This window comes from Lissotriton vulgaris, chromosome 6 (genome assembly GCF_964263255.1).
Source record: "Lissotriton vulgaris chromosome 6, aLisVul1.2, whole genome shotgun sequence".
NCBI classification, from domain to species: Eukaryota; Metazoa; Chordata; class Amphibia; order Caudata; family Salamandridae; genus Lissotriton; species Lissotriton vulgaris.
Window position 1 is genome coordinate 434,995,230 of NC_141694.1, and position 18,357 is coordinate 435,013,586.

The window sequence follows — 18,357 nt, forward strand, 5'->3', positions numbered from 1 at the left end:
AGCAGAGCTGTGCAAGGAAGCAAGCAGTGAATTGCACCTTCACTTTGCAGCGGCCGCCATTACTTAGTGTGCGGGGGCTATACAGCTGGGAGGCAGGAAACGCAGGGAGCGGAAAGTGGCACTGAAGAGAGCGTTATCACGGGGCAAAAGTGTCAAGAAGTTGCAAAAAAGAAAAGTTACAGTGAACTAAAGGGTGAAAGGAAAGAAAAAGAATCAGAGAAAGCAGAAAAGAGGGACGGAGGGAAGCTCAGCAGCAGAGCAGAGACGCTCTACCACTAGGCCTCCAGGGTTGAGGCGTAGGCGAGTCATCAGCAGGGAGCTTGGGGGCAGCAGCTATCAGGTGGAATTGTGCAAGGAAGGGAGTAGTCACTGAGAAGATGAATTGTGCCAGTTTGATCACCAGGGGACGTTTACTAATTTGCATGAGAGAAGAGCCCATGCAGGTGAACGCTCCTCTTGGCATTGCACTATTGCCATTCAACATATGTGGGTGTACTGGCAAAGAAGCTGTCAGGAGGTGTGAGGATTCCTGTAGGAAGGTAGGATCTGCGTTCATGGTTAGCCCCACTTTTTGCCGTGTCAGTATGTTTTTGTTTTACTAGTCTGACTGGGATCCTGCTAATCAGGACCCCAGTCACTGTGCTTCCTCCCTACATTGGACATGGTAAGTACTTTGGTACCTCCACAATTGACTACTGGTGTACCCTTGTAAGTTCCTAGTATATGGTACCAAGGTACCCAGAGCATAGTTACATCAGGGGTCTTGCATGGGCTACAGCATGTATTTATGCTACCCACGAGAGACCACTCTAACTGTGACTACAGGCCTGCCATTGCAGACTGAAGCTGGTGCTAGCACCACTTACGATAGTTACATTTCCTTATATGTGAGGTCACTACACTTAATACCTATAAGTCACCCCTAAGGCAGGCCTTTCAGTCCTGAAGGCAGGGTGCTGGGTTATAAGTGTGAGGGTGCCCCTGCATGAGCAGGACATCCCTCCTAACCCTGGAGTAGATTATCCAGGCTTTTGTAAGTGTTATCAGCCATTACATATAGTGACCATACGTCGTTATGTGATGGCTAACTATATAGTAGCTGTGCCGAACTTGGGCATGTTTGGTGTCAAACTTGTGGGAATCATATCCCAACACCGTCACTGGTGTTGGAGGTAGGATTCAATGGCCTGGGGGGCTCCTCCCGGAAGCCCACACTAGTCCTGGTAACTGCTTTTCAGGGTCTGCTAGCAAGCTAGTGCTGCTGCTCGCCACCGATACGATTCTGCCCCCATGCTGCTGAGGTGAGCTCAAGCAGGACTGGTAGAACAATAGGTTTCCTGGCAAGGGGAGGTGTGACCACGTCCCAGACAGGACTTGGTGTATTGGGCTGTGGTTGGGGCGCTTGCCAGTGCCACCAGACTGCTTTGAAGGAAACCTTTGGTGCCCTCCTTGCATACTCAGGTTTGAGTCAGTGCAGGGAGTCCTTTGCTCCCTCTCCGGCACGAAACTAGACAAAGGACTGGAGAGTACCCTCCCCTCTGTCCAGGCCCTCCTCTGGGAGGGACCCCTGAGTCATCGCAACCCCTTTCTTAGGGTATAACAGGGCCTACCTGTGGGTGGGTCCTGAGATTCATTGTGGGACAAGACTCCAGCCTGAAACCATGTAACTCTTCCACCATCTGGACACTTGGACTTCACTGGACTTCGCCTGGACCCAAGACTGCATCAAGGACTGCTGCTCCTGTTCTCGCTGTTCCCAAAGTCTTCTTCGTCGTCTGTGTCTGTGCTTCTTCCAGGATCTTCAACAGACCTGTGGGCATCAAGGACACCTGTAGCAATCTCCCTTGGAGTGAAGGAGTTACTCCCCTGCATCTGCAGGCAACGCAACAAAGTGGTGCCCACGGACTTCCAAAGGCTCACCAACACAGGTGGTGGTTCTTCAACTCCTTCGAGGCCTGACCTGTCCTCTCTGCAATTTTGAGGGCCATATTCCTCGTCAGAACCGATGGTACTGAACACCTGTGCACTGTGTCGACTTGCTGTTGCCAAGGGTTGTTGGCTCTTCACTCCAGAGATCTTCGGGCTACAAGAAGTTCCAGCCTCCAGCAACTCTTCCTGCCAAGATCATAATCCTCACTGCGTCCTCTGCACCGTGGACCTTCTTCTTTGGTGAGCTGCTCGAGGTCTTCTTGCTACTCCTGTGCCTTTGGCCTGTGGATCCTCTCAAGGGTTTTCTCTTGCTCCAGTGTTCTCCCCTGCTTCCTCCAGGCCTGCTCTGACACTCCTGCTGTTGGTAAGTCCCTTGGACGTTGCTGGTCCCAAAGTTGCTCCTTTATCATTTACCAAGTCTATTGCTGCTGCCAAGGTTTGTTGGTACTCTCGCCAGACACCCACCCCCTGGTTCTCGACTTTCGAGGTGGGACTGCTTGTGCATGGCTCCTCAGCGTCGCCTCATCCTCACAGTTACAAGGTCACCGTTTTCACTCCTTCATCTTCCGTCATCAGTGTTTATTGCTCTTCCGTGCCTCTTGTTCTCCTCCGAATGGCATGGGCTCTGCCCCTCTGCTTCCAGGTTCTTCTCTTCAAGGATCCACCCTCAGATTCTACCAAACTCTTGCACAGTCTTCGCCAGGGGCATCTTTACTGAAGTCCTCCATTTTGGTCTACAGCAGGTTACGACGTCTCTTTGAACCTATGCACTCTGCTTCCCTGGTGTAGGAATCCTGGTTCCGGGGGTATACATGGGTGGGGTGACTCCAACGTTCTGACTTCCACAGGGTTTCTTCAGGATCCACTGGGAAGGGTCCTTCTTAAAAACTGCAAACGCACCTTTCCAGTTGACATCTATTGGGTATGCAGCTGTGTTTCCACTCTTCACACAGCCTCAATGGGGTTCCTACCTTGGGTAGTAGACCACTGTGTATTGTGCTTACTTACCTCTTGCAATTGCAGTATTATTTAATATTTGTGTTGATATCTCCTGGTAGGAGATATACCAATGTTTTAGTGACTGTGTATAATAAATGTACTTATTTTTATAACTACACTGTATGATTCTTTTTCGTTTAACCTGCACTACATGATTAGATCTAGTAAAACAAGCTGCTCAACACTCCTTCTGTCTACACTAAGCCTGAAGGCTGCTCTTCACAGCTACCACTTGGAGAGCTTTCTATGCGTGTTTAAGACCACTAAAATCACCATAAGCGTTGTCTGGATTAGTACAAGGTGCTTCACTTAAATAACTGTGCACCATATACTAAGCCAGCCTCCTACAATTCCTATCCCATCTTAAAACAGAGGCTGGTCTGCCTCCAGTGAATGACTGAGCTTCAATTTCAAACAGTTTCTCTGTCTTTTGCTAATAGGCTGTCTTCTGCACAGGTGCCAGGTGTCTGGATTTAAAACAGCACAGAGAACAGCTCTTCTTTAGTGTAATTGGGTGCCCTTTTCTAGTCTGCACCAGGAACACCTTGTTAAGGGTGAATTCGGGCACTAACACAGATAATGGGCCTGAGGTATAATTTGTGGGTGGAAAAGTTAAGATTGAACCTTTTTATTTGCTGAAATTTGTTTTCATAGCTGTGACATAAGCATGAACTTAGATAGGTCTGACCCTTGTTTACACAAGGCTTTATTGCAGGCTTTCCTAGCAAATATGCTTTTTCTGGTACATGAATTTTTGACAAATGTTTCTTTTAGTTAATCTTTCTTTTATGTTCATGTTGAAGAGATGGTTGACTGTCACTCCTCTTATCTGAATCCAGGTCTTATTTTGGTTTAACATAGTGTAGACCATGAAGATCACTTGCAGCAAACGATAGGACTTTGGGAGAGGAATAAGTTCTTGCTTTTCTTGACCGTTGATTTGGGAAATTATAGGGGTGAAAACACTTTCTCCAGCTTGCAGTTTTCTAGATGTTGGTCTTCGCTGCATCAATTTCCAGGCTCTGTTAAAGGATATTGCCTTAGTGGGCTGGATGGTTGTGAATTTCTCAGAATGTCCTCTTCGATTTTCAAAATCTAATAAAATAGTGCCCTATCTTGTAACAGGAATAATATGAGGGCTACACACAGGTGTTCTTCATTGAAGAGGCTAAATCTTCCTTCATACAACCCTAGTGGTTAAAATTTCTCATGGTTGGGACTTCCTTGGTTTTTCAGCCACAAATACTGCTTGGGTTTCATGGGCAAGAGTTTTAGGTTAGTTCCATATATTTGTACCTATGGGAAGGGTAGGGCTTAAGAATCACACATTTCTTAGAGTAATTCGCTGAGTAACCTGCCATCCAGGGTTGGAGTCAACCTCAATTATAAAGCCTGTTGTTACGAAAAGTTAGACTCAATGTGAAGAAGATCGCTGACAAGTAGTTTGATGCTAATTTTGGACCACCGAATTTCTTGTGTATGCTAAAGATTACTATTTTAGAAATTGCCCAGTGGCAGTGGTGCACATTATTTTCTTGATATTTAGAAACTTTAACAAATGTCCTAAAGGGATATTTAAGAACAGTAGATTTACGCTTTTTAACTGTGGTTTTGTTTTTAATTAGCAGGCACCAGTACAAATGCTTCAGCTAAACATATATTTGCCTTTTTTTAAAATATATATATTTTGCGATTGCTGAAGTTCCAGTTATCATCGGATTTGTGATGCTGTAGTTACGGCCTGTGTTATTTGCACTGTTAGTGTGCAAACGTCCATGATTTGGGTATTGTTAAATTTTGCAGCCTAAAATGTGTCTGATTGATCTGTTCTGTTTTAAATTGTAGGTCTTAGACCAGGATCAGTCACTACAGGTCGCAAACGGTTACCTATTGCTCAGCAAAGTCCACAGAATAACAAGCCAATCACATGTCCCATCACGTACTGCAACAGAAAGTTTGACAACGGGCATCTTTTGTTGGGTCACTTGAAAAGGTGAGTGTGGTTGCCTACAGGATTATTTTTAGAGCAGTAAGATTTGCATGCTTACACTACATTTTCTCTATAGATTGATTGACATTTGTATAGCACGTGCTCTCACAATGGTCTCTTGGTGTAAGTTTTACCTGCTGCCTAGCCAAACAGCCAAGTCCTCCGTTTGTCTGAAGTTCAGGAGGGAGGAGGATTTTTTAAGGACTAGAGGTAGTGTATTCCATAATCTTGGACATGGCACTTAAAAAGGACTGGCGCCATGCGATATAATGACGGTATAGCCACAGTTCCGAGTGAGTGATTGAGTGGTCGGAGCTGTTTGTGACGTCAGACGCCAAACATAGCGCTGCTGCCGAGGAGGAGCCGCCCGAGGCACCCAGGGCTCCAGACGGCTCCGGCACCGGCCTTGGAAGAAAAGCTCGAACACCCTCCCCACCGTCCACCACCCTTCCCCCCCCACCACCCTCCCCCTCCCCCCCCCCGCCCCGTTGCTTTCTTGTTGTAAGCTCCACGGCGGTTCGAGGGCCGATTTAGGGGAATTGACGAGGCCGCCGGGGTATGGCCGCCGGAGCACGGGTCTGCACGGGCCTGTAAGACCGCAGGATCATTGGCGGCAGCGGAGCAGCAAAGAAGCGGAGAGGCGGTTGGTGGTTGGCAATTGGTGTATACCAGCAGCAGCTGCGGTACCAGAGGCTAGCCCAGCCAGCCAGGTGAGACCCCGACCAGTTGTGCCTCGTGTGCCCTGTGTGCCTCGACATGCGACCTGGGTCATGTACCCGTGACCAGTGACCCGGAACGCAGGGGCCAGGATAATAGCTATCAGAGGGTCCAGCGGTTAGACTGTGCTGAGGTGTGGCTGACCCTGGTCCACAGGAACGCTGTGCCGGTTACAGGCAAACTTTGCGAGGATAGCACATACCTGCCCTTCTAGCAGTTACCATCAATGCACGGGGCCAGTACATTGCAGTTCATTGCGGGCTGCACCCGCTTTCCTATTACTGCCTCAGAGATCGGCAAGCGCCAAGCCAAGCCTAGCTTTGCTATCTGCCATCTATTACAAGGCAGGAGAAGCTGGGAGTGCGTAGCGTGGGTAGAAGCTGTAAAAGGTGCGGTAGCGGAGGCACTAAAGACGGAAGCACCAGCAGCAGAGGTGCCGCGCACAAACCTGAGTAACGAGGATCTGCACTCCCTCTGCTTCCGTTCCTGCTTTTATCCTGCCAACCTTGGTGTAAGGAGTAACCGGAGCAATAAGAACAACATCACCTGAAAAGCTTGCCCTTAAACAAATGCCACCACTAGGTTACCTAATTACCGCAATTTACAATCGAGGGACAAATGAGAAATATAAAAAAATTAAAAAATTCAAAACGGTCACGCCCAGATTACCAGGCAGGATTGAAAGCATCGTGAAAAACTCATACTGGAAATGAGATCTGGGAAAATGCGACAACCTGCAGAAAGCAAAAAAAAATAAGAAATCGAGGAAGTCAAACGCGGAAGATAAATTGACAGGGGTCCTGTTGAGCCCAAGGGAGAGGCTGGTTTCAGCACCAACCCCAGAACCTACACTGAACTCCACACGAAAATCTGGTCTCTTAAAATTCTTTTATTTAAAGGATCCAATTGCTACGATTTACGCACCTACAGCCGAGGCTTGCAAATTGCCAAGCCCCATCGTCCCAATTAACGCACTTTCCCTATCGGCCAAAAGCCCGTTGAATGGGATCAGCGATCAACAAGGGTCACATTCCTCTCCGCAGCTTCCGGGTCCTCTACCCCAGGGAAAATCAGCGGTTGTTACCGCGCAAGTGCACCCTTCGAACTCCCCCTCAGCTGCAAAAGAATATACTGAATGGGAAGCTTCAAAGGACATCATGGATGATCCCCTCGTAAAGGATATTTGTTTGAACCCGAGTAACAGTGTAACAACTACCAGATCGGTTGAAAAAAGGCTCCCAATGGCTCCAAGGAGGGAACCGTAAGACATAGCAATTTATCCTCCATATCCTCTCATGAAGGGGATCCATGGCTAAAACCGCTTTTTTTACCAAATGATTCCTAACTGGAGGAACTTACGGACAGAATATCGAAGTATATAGATACCCAAGGTAGAGCTCTGCGAACAGAACCTGGTTCTAACAACCTCCACTTGAGACCTGGCATGGTGGTTTCAACTCCGCGTTGCCCAGCGGCAAAAAGAGACCAACAAAACCTTACAATAAACGGCAGTATTATCATGCCAATAAACCATCTTCACCCAAATCATTCTGCGCCGATTACTATTTCATCAGGTCACACGTTGGATTCAGATCTCAAGGACCCAAGCAAACTTAACACCTTGGCTGCTGTGCATTTTCCCCTCCTGTGCTGATTTATGGTGAACTCCTCTATTCATGACGAGCTCAGCTCGTCATCAGCACAGCTCAACTGTGCCTCATGACGAGCTGAGCTCGTCATGAGCATGGAAGGGGTTAAAGAAGATCAGCCATCTACATCATGGACTCAGTCCCTGTTAAGCTCCCTAGACCAAGTAATAAGGGTCCTGAACTGCCAATCGAATAAAATGGAGATTCAGATAGACCCCTTAGTGGCAGGTCACATTTCAGGCATAAACACAAAATTGGACACACTATCGTCGCTTCTCACAAACCAGGGGAAATCAAATGCATTCACTTGCTTTAATAAACAACAGTGTAACTGTGGATGTGGGAGTGTAATTGAAAAGTTAGCAATCCTGCCGGTCATCCTGACGGAATTTTAGGGGAGGTAAAACAATCCCGTAGCCCGTTGAGGAAAGAAACCGTACTTAATCCGGACAAGTTGCCATTAGCCAAGAAGAAGCTCAGAAATGAGCACACAAGCAGCAATCTATTAACGGATACAGATCAAAACTGAAGGGAAGCGGGTTTAATAAGACCAGCTTTAGATCTGTAAGTAACACAGTCCACCCAAAATCCATCAGGGAGGAAAAACCAACAAAGAGACAAAGGAAAAAGGCCAGGAAGGCCAGATTAAAGTATAAAAAACAACTAAATACAGATCTAGGCGGTATCTTCCCGATTTTTAAACAAAACAACCCCCAGGAAATTAACACTACATCGCTGAACCTTTCGCTAGGTGAGAAGAGGGATTAAATCGCTCGCCAGATAAGTCGGTCCTACAAATCTCCTCACGGGAAGGAGGTGTACGTCGGGGAGCTATTAACATCCCCTCTAAACAACAAAGCAATATGAGCTTCTCACCGACTACAGCCCTTAGTCATCAAAGAGAAACAAGATCTGTATTGCGAACGAAAGATCAAAAGCCGCTGGAAGGAAATATAAAGCCTATAAATATCGTCGGTAACTGAGGCCCCGAGCAAGTAAATTCAACACGAGCGCTGGGAGAAAACCTGGGTATATACAGCATGCCCAAAGCGGACACCAACCAGGGCTCAATAGTCTCCAGCACGCAGTATACATCTGTAAGATTGGGGAAAAACTCAAACGAAAAACAAGGAGAATTACCAGCACCAGAGACTAAAATCGTACAAATCCCTATGCGAATCAGTTTCTGCAAAAGAGCGTAGCTGCTCGCTAACCCAAAGGGAATCTATCCCTTTTCCAACCAAGGGATGCAGTACTGGACAAAACCAAAACACAAAAAATTCAATGAAGTTTGCAAAGACGGAACAAGAACGACACGTCCCCTCGACAATGAGCGATTCCAATGAACCCAACAATCCTTTATCGACCAAAGCAGGCTTAACACTACTGTCTAAAGAACTCCCCTACCATCCTGAGTCACCTGATCACAAATTAACATTCATCCCAGAATATCCAACAAAGGGGCCACAGGATATTCTCAATCGAGGCAACCTGCTAAAATTGTTTAACGTAACATCAGCATTAAGAGAGATCACTTCTCTGGACCTTCTAGCTGTTGAATTTCAACAAAACAGTCACAACGCGGACACTGAAAATACCGTTACAACTTGGGCCTCAAAGGCCATTGCAGACAAGATATATTCCACAAAACCTCACTTCGAAACATTGGGCATATCCATTGTCCGACATAAACGCCCAAGAAATCCTTATCCCTTACAAAACAGTTCGCGTAACCAAAAAAACGGGAACGGAAACAGAGGATCGCCCCTCACCTGTTTACAAAGTGCCCGTGCTACCTCGCCTGTAGCATCAAGTACAAGGAATATGGTACTCCCGACAGAAAACGCGCAAACAACTAGGCAGTACGATATTGACAGAATGGTTTGGTCTTGGGTTCCCACGGTCCTGGATAATAAAGCTACCTAACCCTGAGCAATATCTTTCCATGGTGACCGATATGGGGAAAAACATGCAGAGCGAAAACAAACCACCAAGTCTCTCACTTTGCTCATGGAACGTACACGGTTTCCAAGAAATGGTGCTCGACCACGACACACAAGCCTTCTTTCATCAACAAGACGTAATCCTGATCAAAGAGTCATGGAAACTAACCCCCACAGTAATACCAGGATTCAAAGACCATCATATATTGGCAGAAAGATTTTTCAAACTTTGGGCACCTACATAGCCCAAAAATACATCTGGGTATCGGAGGGAATGGATGTGGGCTTCAATTGGGCTCAAGTGATCAGAATCACCGAAACACCGCTACTTGGGTCTAAACAGTGGCAACTCTTAATAATCAATGTTTATATCCACCCCGACAGGAAGTCGCAACAAGAAAAACATGCAAGCCTAATATCATTGATAAAAGTGATGCAAAGAACGTATTCGCGATGCCCACTGTTTATCTCCGGGGACTTCAACCACGATCTTATTGGCAAAAACTGGGCAAAAGCAAAGAGGTCATCGTCCAGCGGTGGACTTAAGTTAGCAACCAGAATAAGAGAACTAGGTCTGTTGATTCTGAACGGTAACACAAAGGGGGACAGGCCTGCAGGCATAACGTTTTTGAGTGGCAGGGTCCACTCAACGATGGACTACACCATAGTAAGTGCCAAGCTAACCCCATCATTGATGCATTTTATATCGATCAACTTGCAGAAAGTGATCACTTCCCCCAAATAACAAGATTGAATACCGCGCCCACCCTGGCGCCGAAAACGACCTCCCTTTTACATCATGCCTCAAAATTCAACTTAAAAAAATTAAAATGGCGCAGAGAAGGGTTGGAAAAAAGTCAGTCCACCGCAAGCAACTGGGAGCAAAGGATTCTGGACCTACTTCAAAAGTTTCCAGCAGCTCCAGGGAAACAGGGTAACTCAAACTTCAAGAAGGAGCCTTGGTTTAATTCGGAATTAAGAACAAAAAAAAGAAAGGTCGCTAAAGAGGTCCGAGCACTTGCCTGCCAAAAAAAACGGGGGTTAAACGTAACTAAAGGTAACCTGAAGGAAGCTAGGAGCATTTACTGGAAGGCACTGAGGGTCGCGAAGTCCTCTTACAAGGAAATGCTCTGGAACAAACTTCTAAGCGCAGGAAAACTTCCTAACAGCCGAGACTTCTGGGGAATTATTAACGATTTAAACAAAGGATCAAAACTTCATCAGGAAGCATGGGTCTGTGCTGATTCTTGGGCCCTGCATGTGCAAACTTTATATGGTGACACAGCCGCAGGCCTCGTGAATGGCTTACGGGCAACAAATGCAAACAAGGAGAAAATAAAGGGTAGAAAGAATAAGGAATCTAAAGGCTTAGTCGGAGGAGGATCCAAAAGAGCCTACCGAATTGCTCGATTTAATCACCAGAGACGAATTGAACAATATAATATCAAGACTGAAGTCAGAAGGTGCAGCAGGCCCGAATGGGCTGCCAAACGCAATCTTCAAACATGATCCGGCCTTTTGGGCAGAGACCCTAACGCCACTTTTTAACCACCTTTACTAACAAGCCGAGGTCCCTTCCTCTTAGAAGGGTAATATTATTCATCCAATATTTAAGCATGGTGACCATCGTAATCCAGCAAACTATAGGCTGATATCGTTAATAGATGTGGAGGCTAAGCTCTACGCCTCTTGCATTCTATCAAACATACAAGACTGGATAGGAGAAACAAATATAATGCCCCAGTTTCAAACAGGCTTCAGGCGAAGTATGGGAACAATAACAAACCTGACCAGCCTGTCATTATTAATGGACAGAGCGGTAGCTGTATGCCTGCTTTGTCGATATCAAGTCTGCATTCGACCGGGTCAACAGAGAGTGCCTGTGGGAAAAATTAAAGATCTGCGGTGTGCCGAGCCAACTAATAAAGGCAATAAAAGCACTATATAAAAAAACCTGGGCAAAAGTGAAACTGGGAAATGGAGGCTGTACAACATCGAGTATGCCAACGCACCAAGGTCTAAAACAAGGCTGCGTTTTAGCACCTACCCTTTTTAATCTCTTCCTCTCGGATCTCTCTGATGTGCTGGAGTCGACAGAAGTTCACCCACCAGCCTTGGCTAACAATCGAATTCCTTGTCTACAATACGCAGACGATATCGTATTGTTAAGTAAAACGCTAATTGGCTTACAAAGAGCACTAAACAAACTAACAGCATATTTGAAACAGGAAGGACTGGAATTAAACAAAGAAAAAACGAAAGTGGTCCGTCTAGTCGATCCACATAAGCTGAAGTATAAATGGATGGCGAACGGTACAAAGGTGGAAGAACAAGGGTCATACAAGTACCTATGAATAATAATATCACAAGGAGCGAAACACACAGAGCACAAAACAGCAATACAAGCAATAGCCCAATCCTTCATTTTCGCTTACCGTTTACTAAAATCTAAAATGGACTGCCCGAATTACAAGCACCTGTTAAAAGTTATGGTGGCCCAAATTCTACCCAGCCTATCTTACGGCCTGGTTACTTGGTGTGGCAAGGAAGCCGACCTATCAAATGATCTGCAAATCAAAATCTATAAAGCTGTTTTTAATCTTCCAAAATCTGCCTCAGCGTCGCAAGTCAGGCTTGAATTCGGTCTGCAAAATCAGAGATTCCGGAGCATGAGCGGCTTCGTCAAACTCTGTCATAAACTTAGATCTGCAGACCCAAATACAATGGACTGGCTAAATTGGGAAGAAATTAAAAATCAGGTGGATACCGAAACCCCGTGCACCTGGGGAAAGTATTTGAAATCCTGTCTGAAAGACTTGGAGCTGGAATCAGCATGGGAATCCAGGATGGATAAAGCAGGCCTGAGTAGATCGGCCAACATGGCAGCAAAAAGTAAATCCTTTCAAGAAGATAAATACATACTAACAAAACGTCGGCACGGCTGGACCATCATCAACTCGTTCACAGCAGGAAAACCACACGCTTATTTAACTTCCCATTTCAGCGAGTATCTAAAAAGAGCCTTTATAGATTACAGGATGGGTATGCATATCTCGAAGGATCTACTACCATCCTGGAAAGGTACCCACCAGACGGAGCAATGTCGTCTATGTGGCTACAAAACGGAAACCTTAGCCCATTTTCTTTGTGTATGTCCTGCATTTATAGCACAGAGGCAACGACTTTTGAAAACCATCTTTAACGAGCGAAAGATCCGTTCCTGTAGACAAGCTGTAACAAGTTGGTTGGGAGGCAGTTCTATAATTCTGGCATGCCGGGGAATCAAATTCCTGGCAGAGGTGAAAAAACGGCAGCGGGAACGGGAGCCCGATAAGAGTGAAGACCGAGTGCAGATGATGGTCGACATAGCGGCCGCATCACACGAAAGGGGACCAATATTGAATACCGGCATATGAGTAACCACAGGTATGCCATTGTACACCCTCGTGAAGATTTAAGCAATGGAAGAATCCAGAAATGTGTGGCAAAGGTAACCCCCAGCCCTGAAGAAGTTGACGACCAAGATAGACCGGCAACGAAACATGTTGTCTTCTTATACATTAAAACGAAGCTCAACTGTAGAGTGTAGGTTTTAATAGGAGTAGATACCCAGCACAGAATAAAGAGTATCACACAGCTAGGGATATCTAACCCATTTTTAGCATAGGTAGAGTGACGAATAGCGGCTCTTGTACCCTAGGGGGTTTAGGTGCACATGAATGTAACTAGTTAGAATCACCTTTTGAGTTGTTTATTACTATTTCCTTTTACATCATTTTTGCAATTCTTTTCATTTATGGTTGGAAGGAGCCAATGATAAGAGGAACAAACTGACGAGTACCAGTCAGTAGTTCCCTGGTGGTTGCTCCCGTGAGGTTCCTTCCTTCCCCACACATTTTTGTACGGACACCTAGTAGATTGCCTGAATGACAGTTAAGCAGGCACATATAGACACATAGTGGGTTTTAGAAGATATTAAGAAGGCACACTCTGTCGATAGAAATAATATCAGTGTTAGATTTAAGTAAATTCACACACATGATTAGACAGTTGATGATAAAAATATTGCCTATAATGATTAGGACCAGGTCTTTTTGTTTAGTATACTGTGAGTGGAGGGCAACCTGGGTCCTATGTTCCTCCCTCTAAGCTCCAATTTATGAGGAGAGGTGAAAAACCATCTGGGTCAAAACAAACCGGGGGAAGGCCGAGGAGGCGGGACATTGTGGCCACCCTAACTCCAGGGATTGTCAAGGAAATCTTAACCTTTAAAAACAGACTGAGACCCCGAGATGGGTGGAGATGCTCTGGACCAAAGTTTTGAATATTGTTTTATACCATTTCCTAGCCGCGGAGCAGTAACAATTTTATTAAAATTAATTTCATTTTGTACTACTATTTTTATGTTAAAATTTTAATAATTTTAATTAATTATGCAATAAACCTTTTTGACTTTTTTATAATGATGGTATACCTAAGGATTTCAAGCAAAGGTTTGCCCTTGCTGTAAAGATACTATCCAGAGCAATAGAGCGAGCTTTTAGGGCAAAGATACTCAGATGCTTAATGGTGAAAGCAATTTTACACCAGACACATAATCATAAACCTAATTTGATCAGAGATTGATGGCTCCTGTACCTTTTTTGTGAACACCAAAGATTGCCTGGACTGCAGCATGAACTAAAGCAAGATGGAGCTGAATCTAAAATATAGTTAGGCTAGTCACATTACCGGTCACCTGAAAGACCTCCACTGGATTCCCGTCAACAAGAGAATAACGTTCCGTCTCCTCACCCACGCACACAAGGCCCTTCACAAACTAGGACCCGAATGCCTCAACACACGACTGTCCTTCTACACACCCACCCGCCAACTAAGATCCTCCAATCAAGCCCTCGCCGCAGTTCCGCGCATCCACAGATCCACCATGGGAGGAAGATCCTTCTCCTACTTGGCGGCCAAGACCTGGAATTCTCTCCCCACTCACCTCCGCCTCACACAGAACCACATATCCTTCAGAAAGGAACTTAAAACCTGGCTATTCGATAAATAATGCACCCCCTCCCCCAAGCGCCTTGAGACCCTCTGGGTGAGTAGTGCGCTATACAAATTCCTGAACTTGAACTTAGTCCTGGTGGAGTAATAAAAGAACTCACAGGAATAGTGTCCAACTGGATAGAGCCGCTACTTATGACAACCGCGTTTCTGTAAGAAATCACTTACGTATACTTTCCTGTGTTAGAAAGCCTGTAGTAATTTGTACTTGATTTTTAACAACAGAATGGATGTTTAATAAGCAGCATTGAGATGGTGAGTCGACTGTTATGTCAGCAACCTGGATGTTAATAGGTAGACAGTGAAGCAGGATCAGCATGTTGAATACCAAGGAAAATATAGCTTGAACAGATATATTGTCTTTAATATAATTGTAGTAGGCTTTGAGGCAATCCCCTACATCTATTGGCTAAATTGGACTATGAAAATGCCCTTTATGTAAACATCCCAAAATCATATCTGCAACAGCTACAGCAGCTTTAAAATGCTTCAGCTCGCCTGCTGCTGGATATCCCAAAATATCAGTCGGTGGCCCCCCTTCTTGACCAAATTGCACTGTTTTTTAGTCGACTAAAGGATCAAATTTAAATCTTTGTCTAGCCTTTAAAGCACTGAGCTGCATCAGCCCAAAATATTTAAAGGCCCGTCTGATCTGGAATGCCTTACTAGAAATCTAGTGTTCTCCACTAGTAAACGTATACTCCCCAGAGCCAAGAGTGTGCACTGGGGATGAGCAAGTTTTATTTCAGAAACAGCAAAACTCTGGAACACGCTCCCTCTAAACATAACAAAAATCCCTGAAAACCTGGCTTTTTATCCACTAAGTAACAACTACTCCTATCATCGGTAGCAATCTGGCATCTGTCTGGAAAGCAGCGCCAAGACGCCCATGGGCATTCATGGCTATTGACTAGACAAACCATTGGCTTAAAACTATGCTGTAATCAGAAATGTATTTCTGTATCTCATGAAAGCATGATATACAGAAAAGCGACGTGAAGCCACTGCACTAAGTGCCGCCTACCTCTTTCCTGATCTCTCCTCTGCTGTTGATGCTCTGGCGTCTTTGCCTTTTCCTAATACACCCTCCTCTTGTTAGTCCCCAGCAAACCATTCTGTGGATCCTTTCTCTTCCCCATCTCTCGCAGCTGCCCCTTGGTTCCTCAAAAGAATAGGGGGCGCAGAGATGCAAGAGCGAATGTGTGTGTGTGTGTGTGTCCTCTCTCTCTCTCTCTCTCTCTCTCTCGCTCTCTCTCGCTCTCTCTCTCTCTCTCTCTCTCTCTCTCTCTCTCTCTCTCTCTCTCTCTCTCTCTCTCTCTCTCTCTCTCTCTCTCTAGAGAAAGAGAGAGAGAGAGAGAGAGAGAGAGAGAGAGAGAGAGAGAGAGAGAGAGAGATATGAATGAATTGTGTGAGGTGTGGTGCTTACGAACAAATAGGCCCTAGTGACTGAACCACCCACCATCATAGCCATTTTTGCACTCTTGCATTTTCCTCAGTCAAGACAGACTCCATGGCCCTATTTGATTTGCTGCTTCCTGCTGTGCAGGACTGGTTTTAACCTTCATGCAAGTGCTGATATTGGTTTCATGTCAAGTTCCGCCCACTGACCAGCCCCACGAATTCGAGATGTGTGGTACACCCCAGAATCTTTTGAGCTCTGGCACTTTCCACTCTTCAGTTGGTAAACTATATAAACAAATTCAAAGCCATTATAAAACCTTAAAAGTTCTGGTAGAGGAGAATTTCACATATCAATCTGTAGGTAGAAGATGAATTTGTTTGCACTGCTGCCAGAAACACCAACATTTATTTGCAGTGACATTGCTTCGTCCGTAATAGGGGCAAACAGCAGTCTGAGACCTTTTGGTTGGCATTTTTAAATAGATAAGTAAATGTATATCTGTAAAACTGATTTACTGATAATACAATTGTGAATCCTCCTCCTTTCCTCGTTCGCACATCAGATTCCTGTGTGCACTTTACCATACACTTACCTGACTCACTGAAGGGGTACAAAAACATACTCTAGAAGGGCGGTGTAAATGATATCTGTTTTAAGTCTAGCCTTCATAACGCTTTTAAGTGCATACGTCATCACGCAGTCACCAGCAATTGAGCCTTTTTTATTTTATTTTAAGGAGTGGGGGGTGGGGTTTTACTCGTGCTGCATAGCATCAGGTATAAAGCTTTGATTTTTGCAGATACCGTACAGCATTGGCAAAGTAAATAGTTCAACAAGCACTGGCGTTGCCAATAGGTCTCGCAGTAGGAAAGTTGGAGCTATTGGTTTTGTAAATGACAAAGCCCTTTATGTATTTAAAATGATAACCAAAGTGAAAGGCATTGTTATTTGCAATAGTAATGGCTCCAACTGTCGTACTGCGAGACCTATTGGCAACGTGAGTGGTTTTTCGTGTGTGAGTGGCGTTGTGTGTGTGAGTGGCGTTGTGTGTGTGAGTGGCGTTGCGTGTGTGAGTGGCGTTGCGTGTGTGAGTGGCGTTGCGTGTGTGAGTGGCGTTGCGTGTGTGAGTGGCGTTGCGTGTGTGAGTGGCGTTGCATGTGTGAGTGGCGTTGCATGTGTGAGTGGCGTTGCATGTGTGAGTGGCGTTGCATGTGTGAGTGGCGTTGCATGTGTGAGTGGCGTTGCATGTGTGAGTGGCGTTGCATGTGTGCGTAGTTGAGTGGCGTTGCGTAGTTGAGTGGCGTTGCGTAGTTGAGTGGCGTTGCGTAGTTGAGCGGCGTTGCGTAGTTGAGCGGCGTTGCGTAGTTGAGCGGCGTTGCGTAGTTGAGCGGCGTTGCGTAGTTGAGCGGCGTTGCGTAGTTGAGCGGCGTTGCGTAGTTGAGTGGTGTTGCATGTGTGAGTGGCGTTGCGTTGTTGCGTGGCGTTGCGTGGCATTGCGGCGTTGCGCGCGGCGTTGCGTAGTTGAGTGGCGTGGCGTAGTTGAGTGGCGTTGCGTAGTTGAGTGGCGTTGCGTAGTTGAGTGGCGTTGCGTAGTTGAGTGGCGTGGCGTAGTTGAGTGGCGTGGCGTAGTTGAGTGGCGTTGCGTAGTTGAGTGGCGTTGCGTAGTTGAGTGGCGTTGCGTAGTTGAGTGGCGTTGCGTTGTTGCGTGGCGTTGCGTTGTTGCGTGGCGTTGCGTAGTTGCGTGGCGTTGCGTAGTTGCGTGGCGTTGCGTAGTTGCGTGGCGTTGCATGTGTGAGTGGCGTTGCGTAGTTGCGTGGCGTTGCGTAGTTGCGTGGCGTTGCGTAGTTGCGTGGCGTTGCGGCGTTGCGTAGTTGCGCAGCGTTGCGTAGTTGAGTGGCGTTGCGTAGTTGAGTGGCGTTGCGTAGTTGAGTGGCGTTGCGTAGTTGAGTGGCGCTGTGTAGTTGAGTGGCGTTGCGTAGTTGCGTGGCGTTGCATGTGTGAGTGGCGTTGCGTTGTTGCGTGGCGTTGCGTAGTTGCGTGGCATTGCGGCGTTGCGTAGTTGTGCGGTGTTGCGTAGTTGAGCGGCGTTGCGTAGTTGAGCGGCGTTGCGTAGTTGAGTGGCGTTGCGTGGCGTTGCGTAGTTGCGTGGCGTTGCGTAGTTGCGTGGCGTTGCGTAGTTGCGTGCCGTTGCGTGGTTGAGTGGCGTTGCGTGGTTGAGTGGCGTTGCGTGGTTGAGTGGCGTTGCGTGGTTGAGTGGCGTTGCGTGGTTGAGTGGCGTTGCATGTGTCAGAGGCTAAATGTAGCACAGGGAGACCTCCAGTGGTAAGACAATCAAAAACAACGTAGAAAACATTTGACAGTATGAAGAGATCAAACTCATGAACAAGCGTGATACACCTCAGCTAAAAATCATGATAAATAACAACACACATTAGAAGTGAAACTGCAAGTACAGAAGGACCAGCTTTGCTTGTTTAAAACTCCCACTTCAGGCAGATGAGTGTAATGTGTAAAGCGTCTTGTGCACATGAGCAGATCGGAGTCTGGAAGCAAATACAAAGAAGAGGAATGACTGAGGCGCATTGGTGTGAAGCACATCAAAGGGCTTCTCCTCCCCTAATTAGCCGTTCTGGGGAAACTGAAAGTACGGCCGGCCTGCGGCCGGCCATGAAT

The 18,357-nt window shown here is 46.2% G+C and overlaps 1 protein-coding gene across 1 annotated transcript in view; it reads left to right on the top strand.

Moving 5' to 3' along the window:
* ZNF451 (zinc finger protein 451) overlaps positions 1-18,357 on the top strand; it is an 837,322-nt gene that overhangs the window by 275,461 nt on the left and 543,504 nt on the right. The window contains exon 5 of the mRNA XM_086926452.1: positions 4,774-4,921. Coding sequence (XP_086782578.1) covers positions 4,774-4,921 — 148 coding nt within the window. The remainder of the gene's footprint in view (positions 1-4,773; positions 4,922-18,357) is intronic.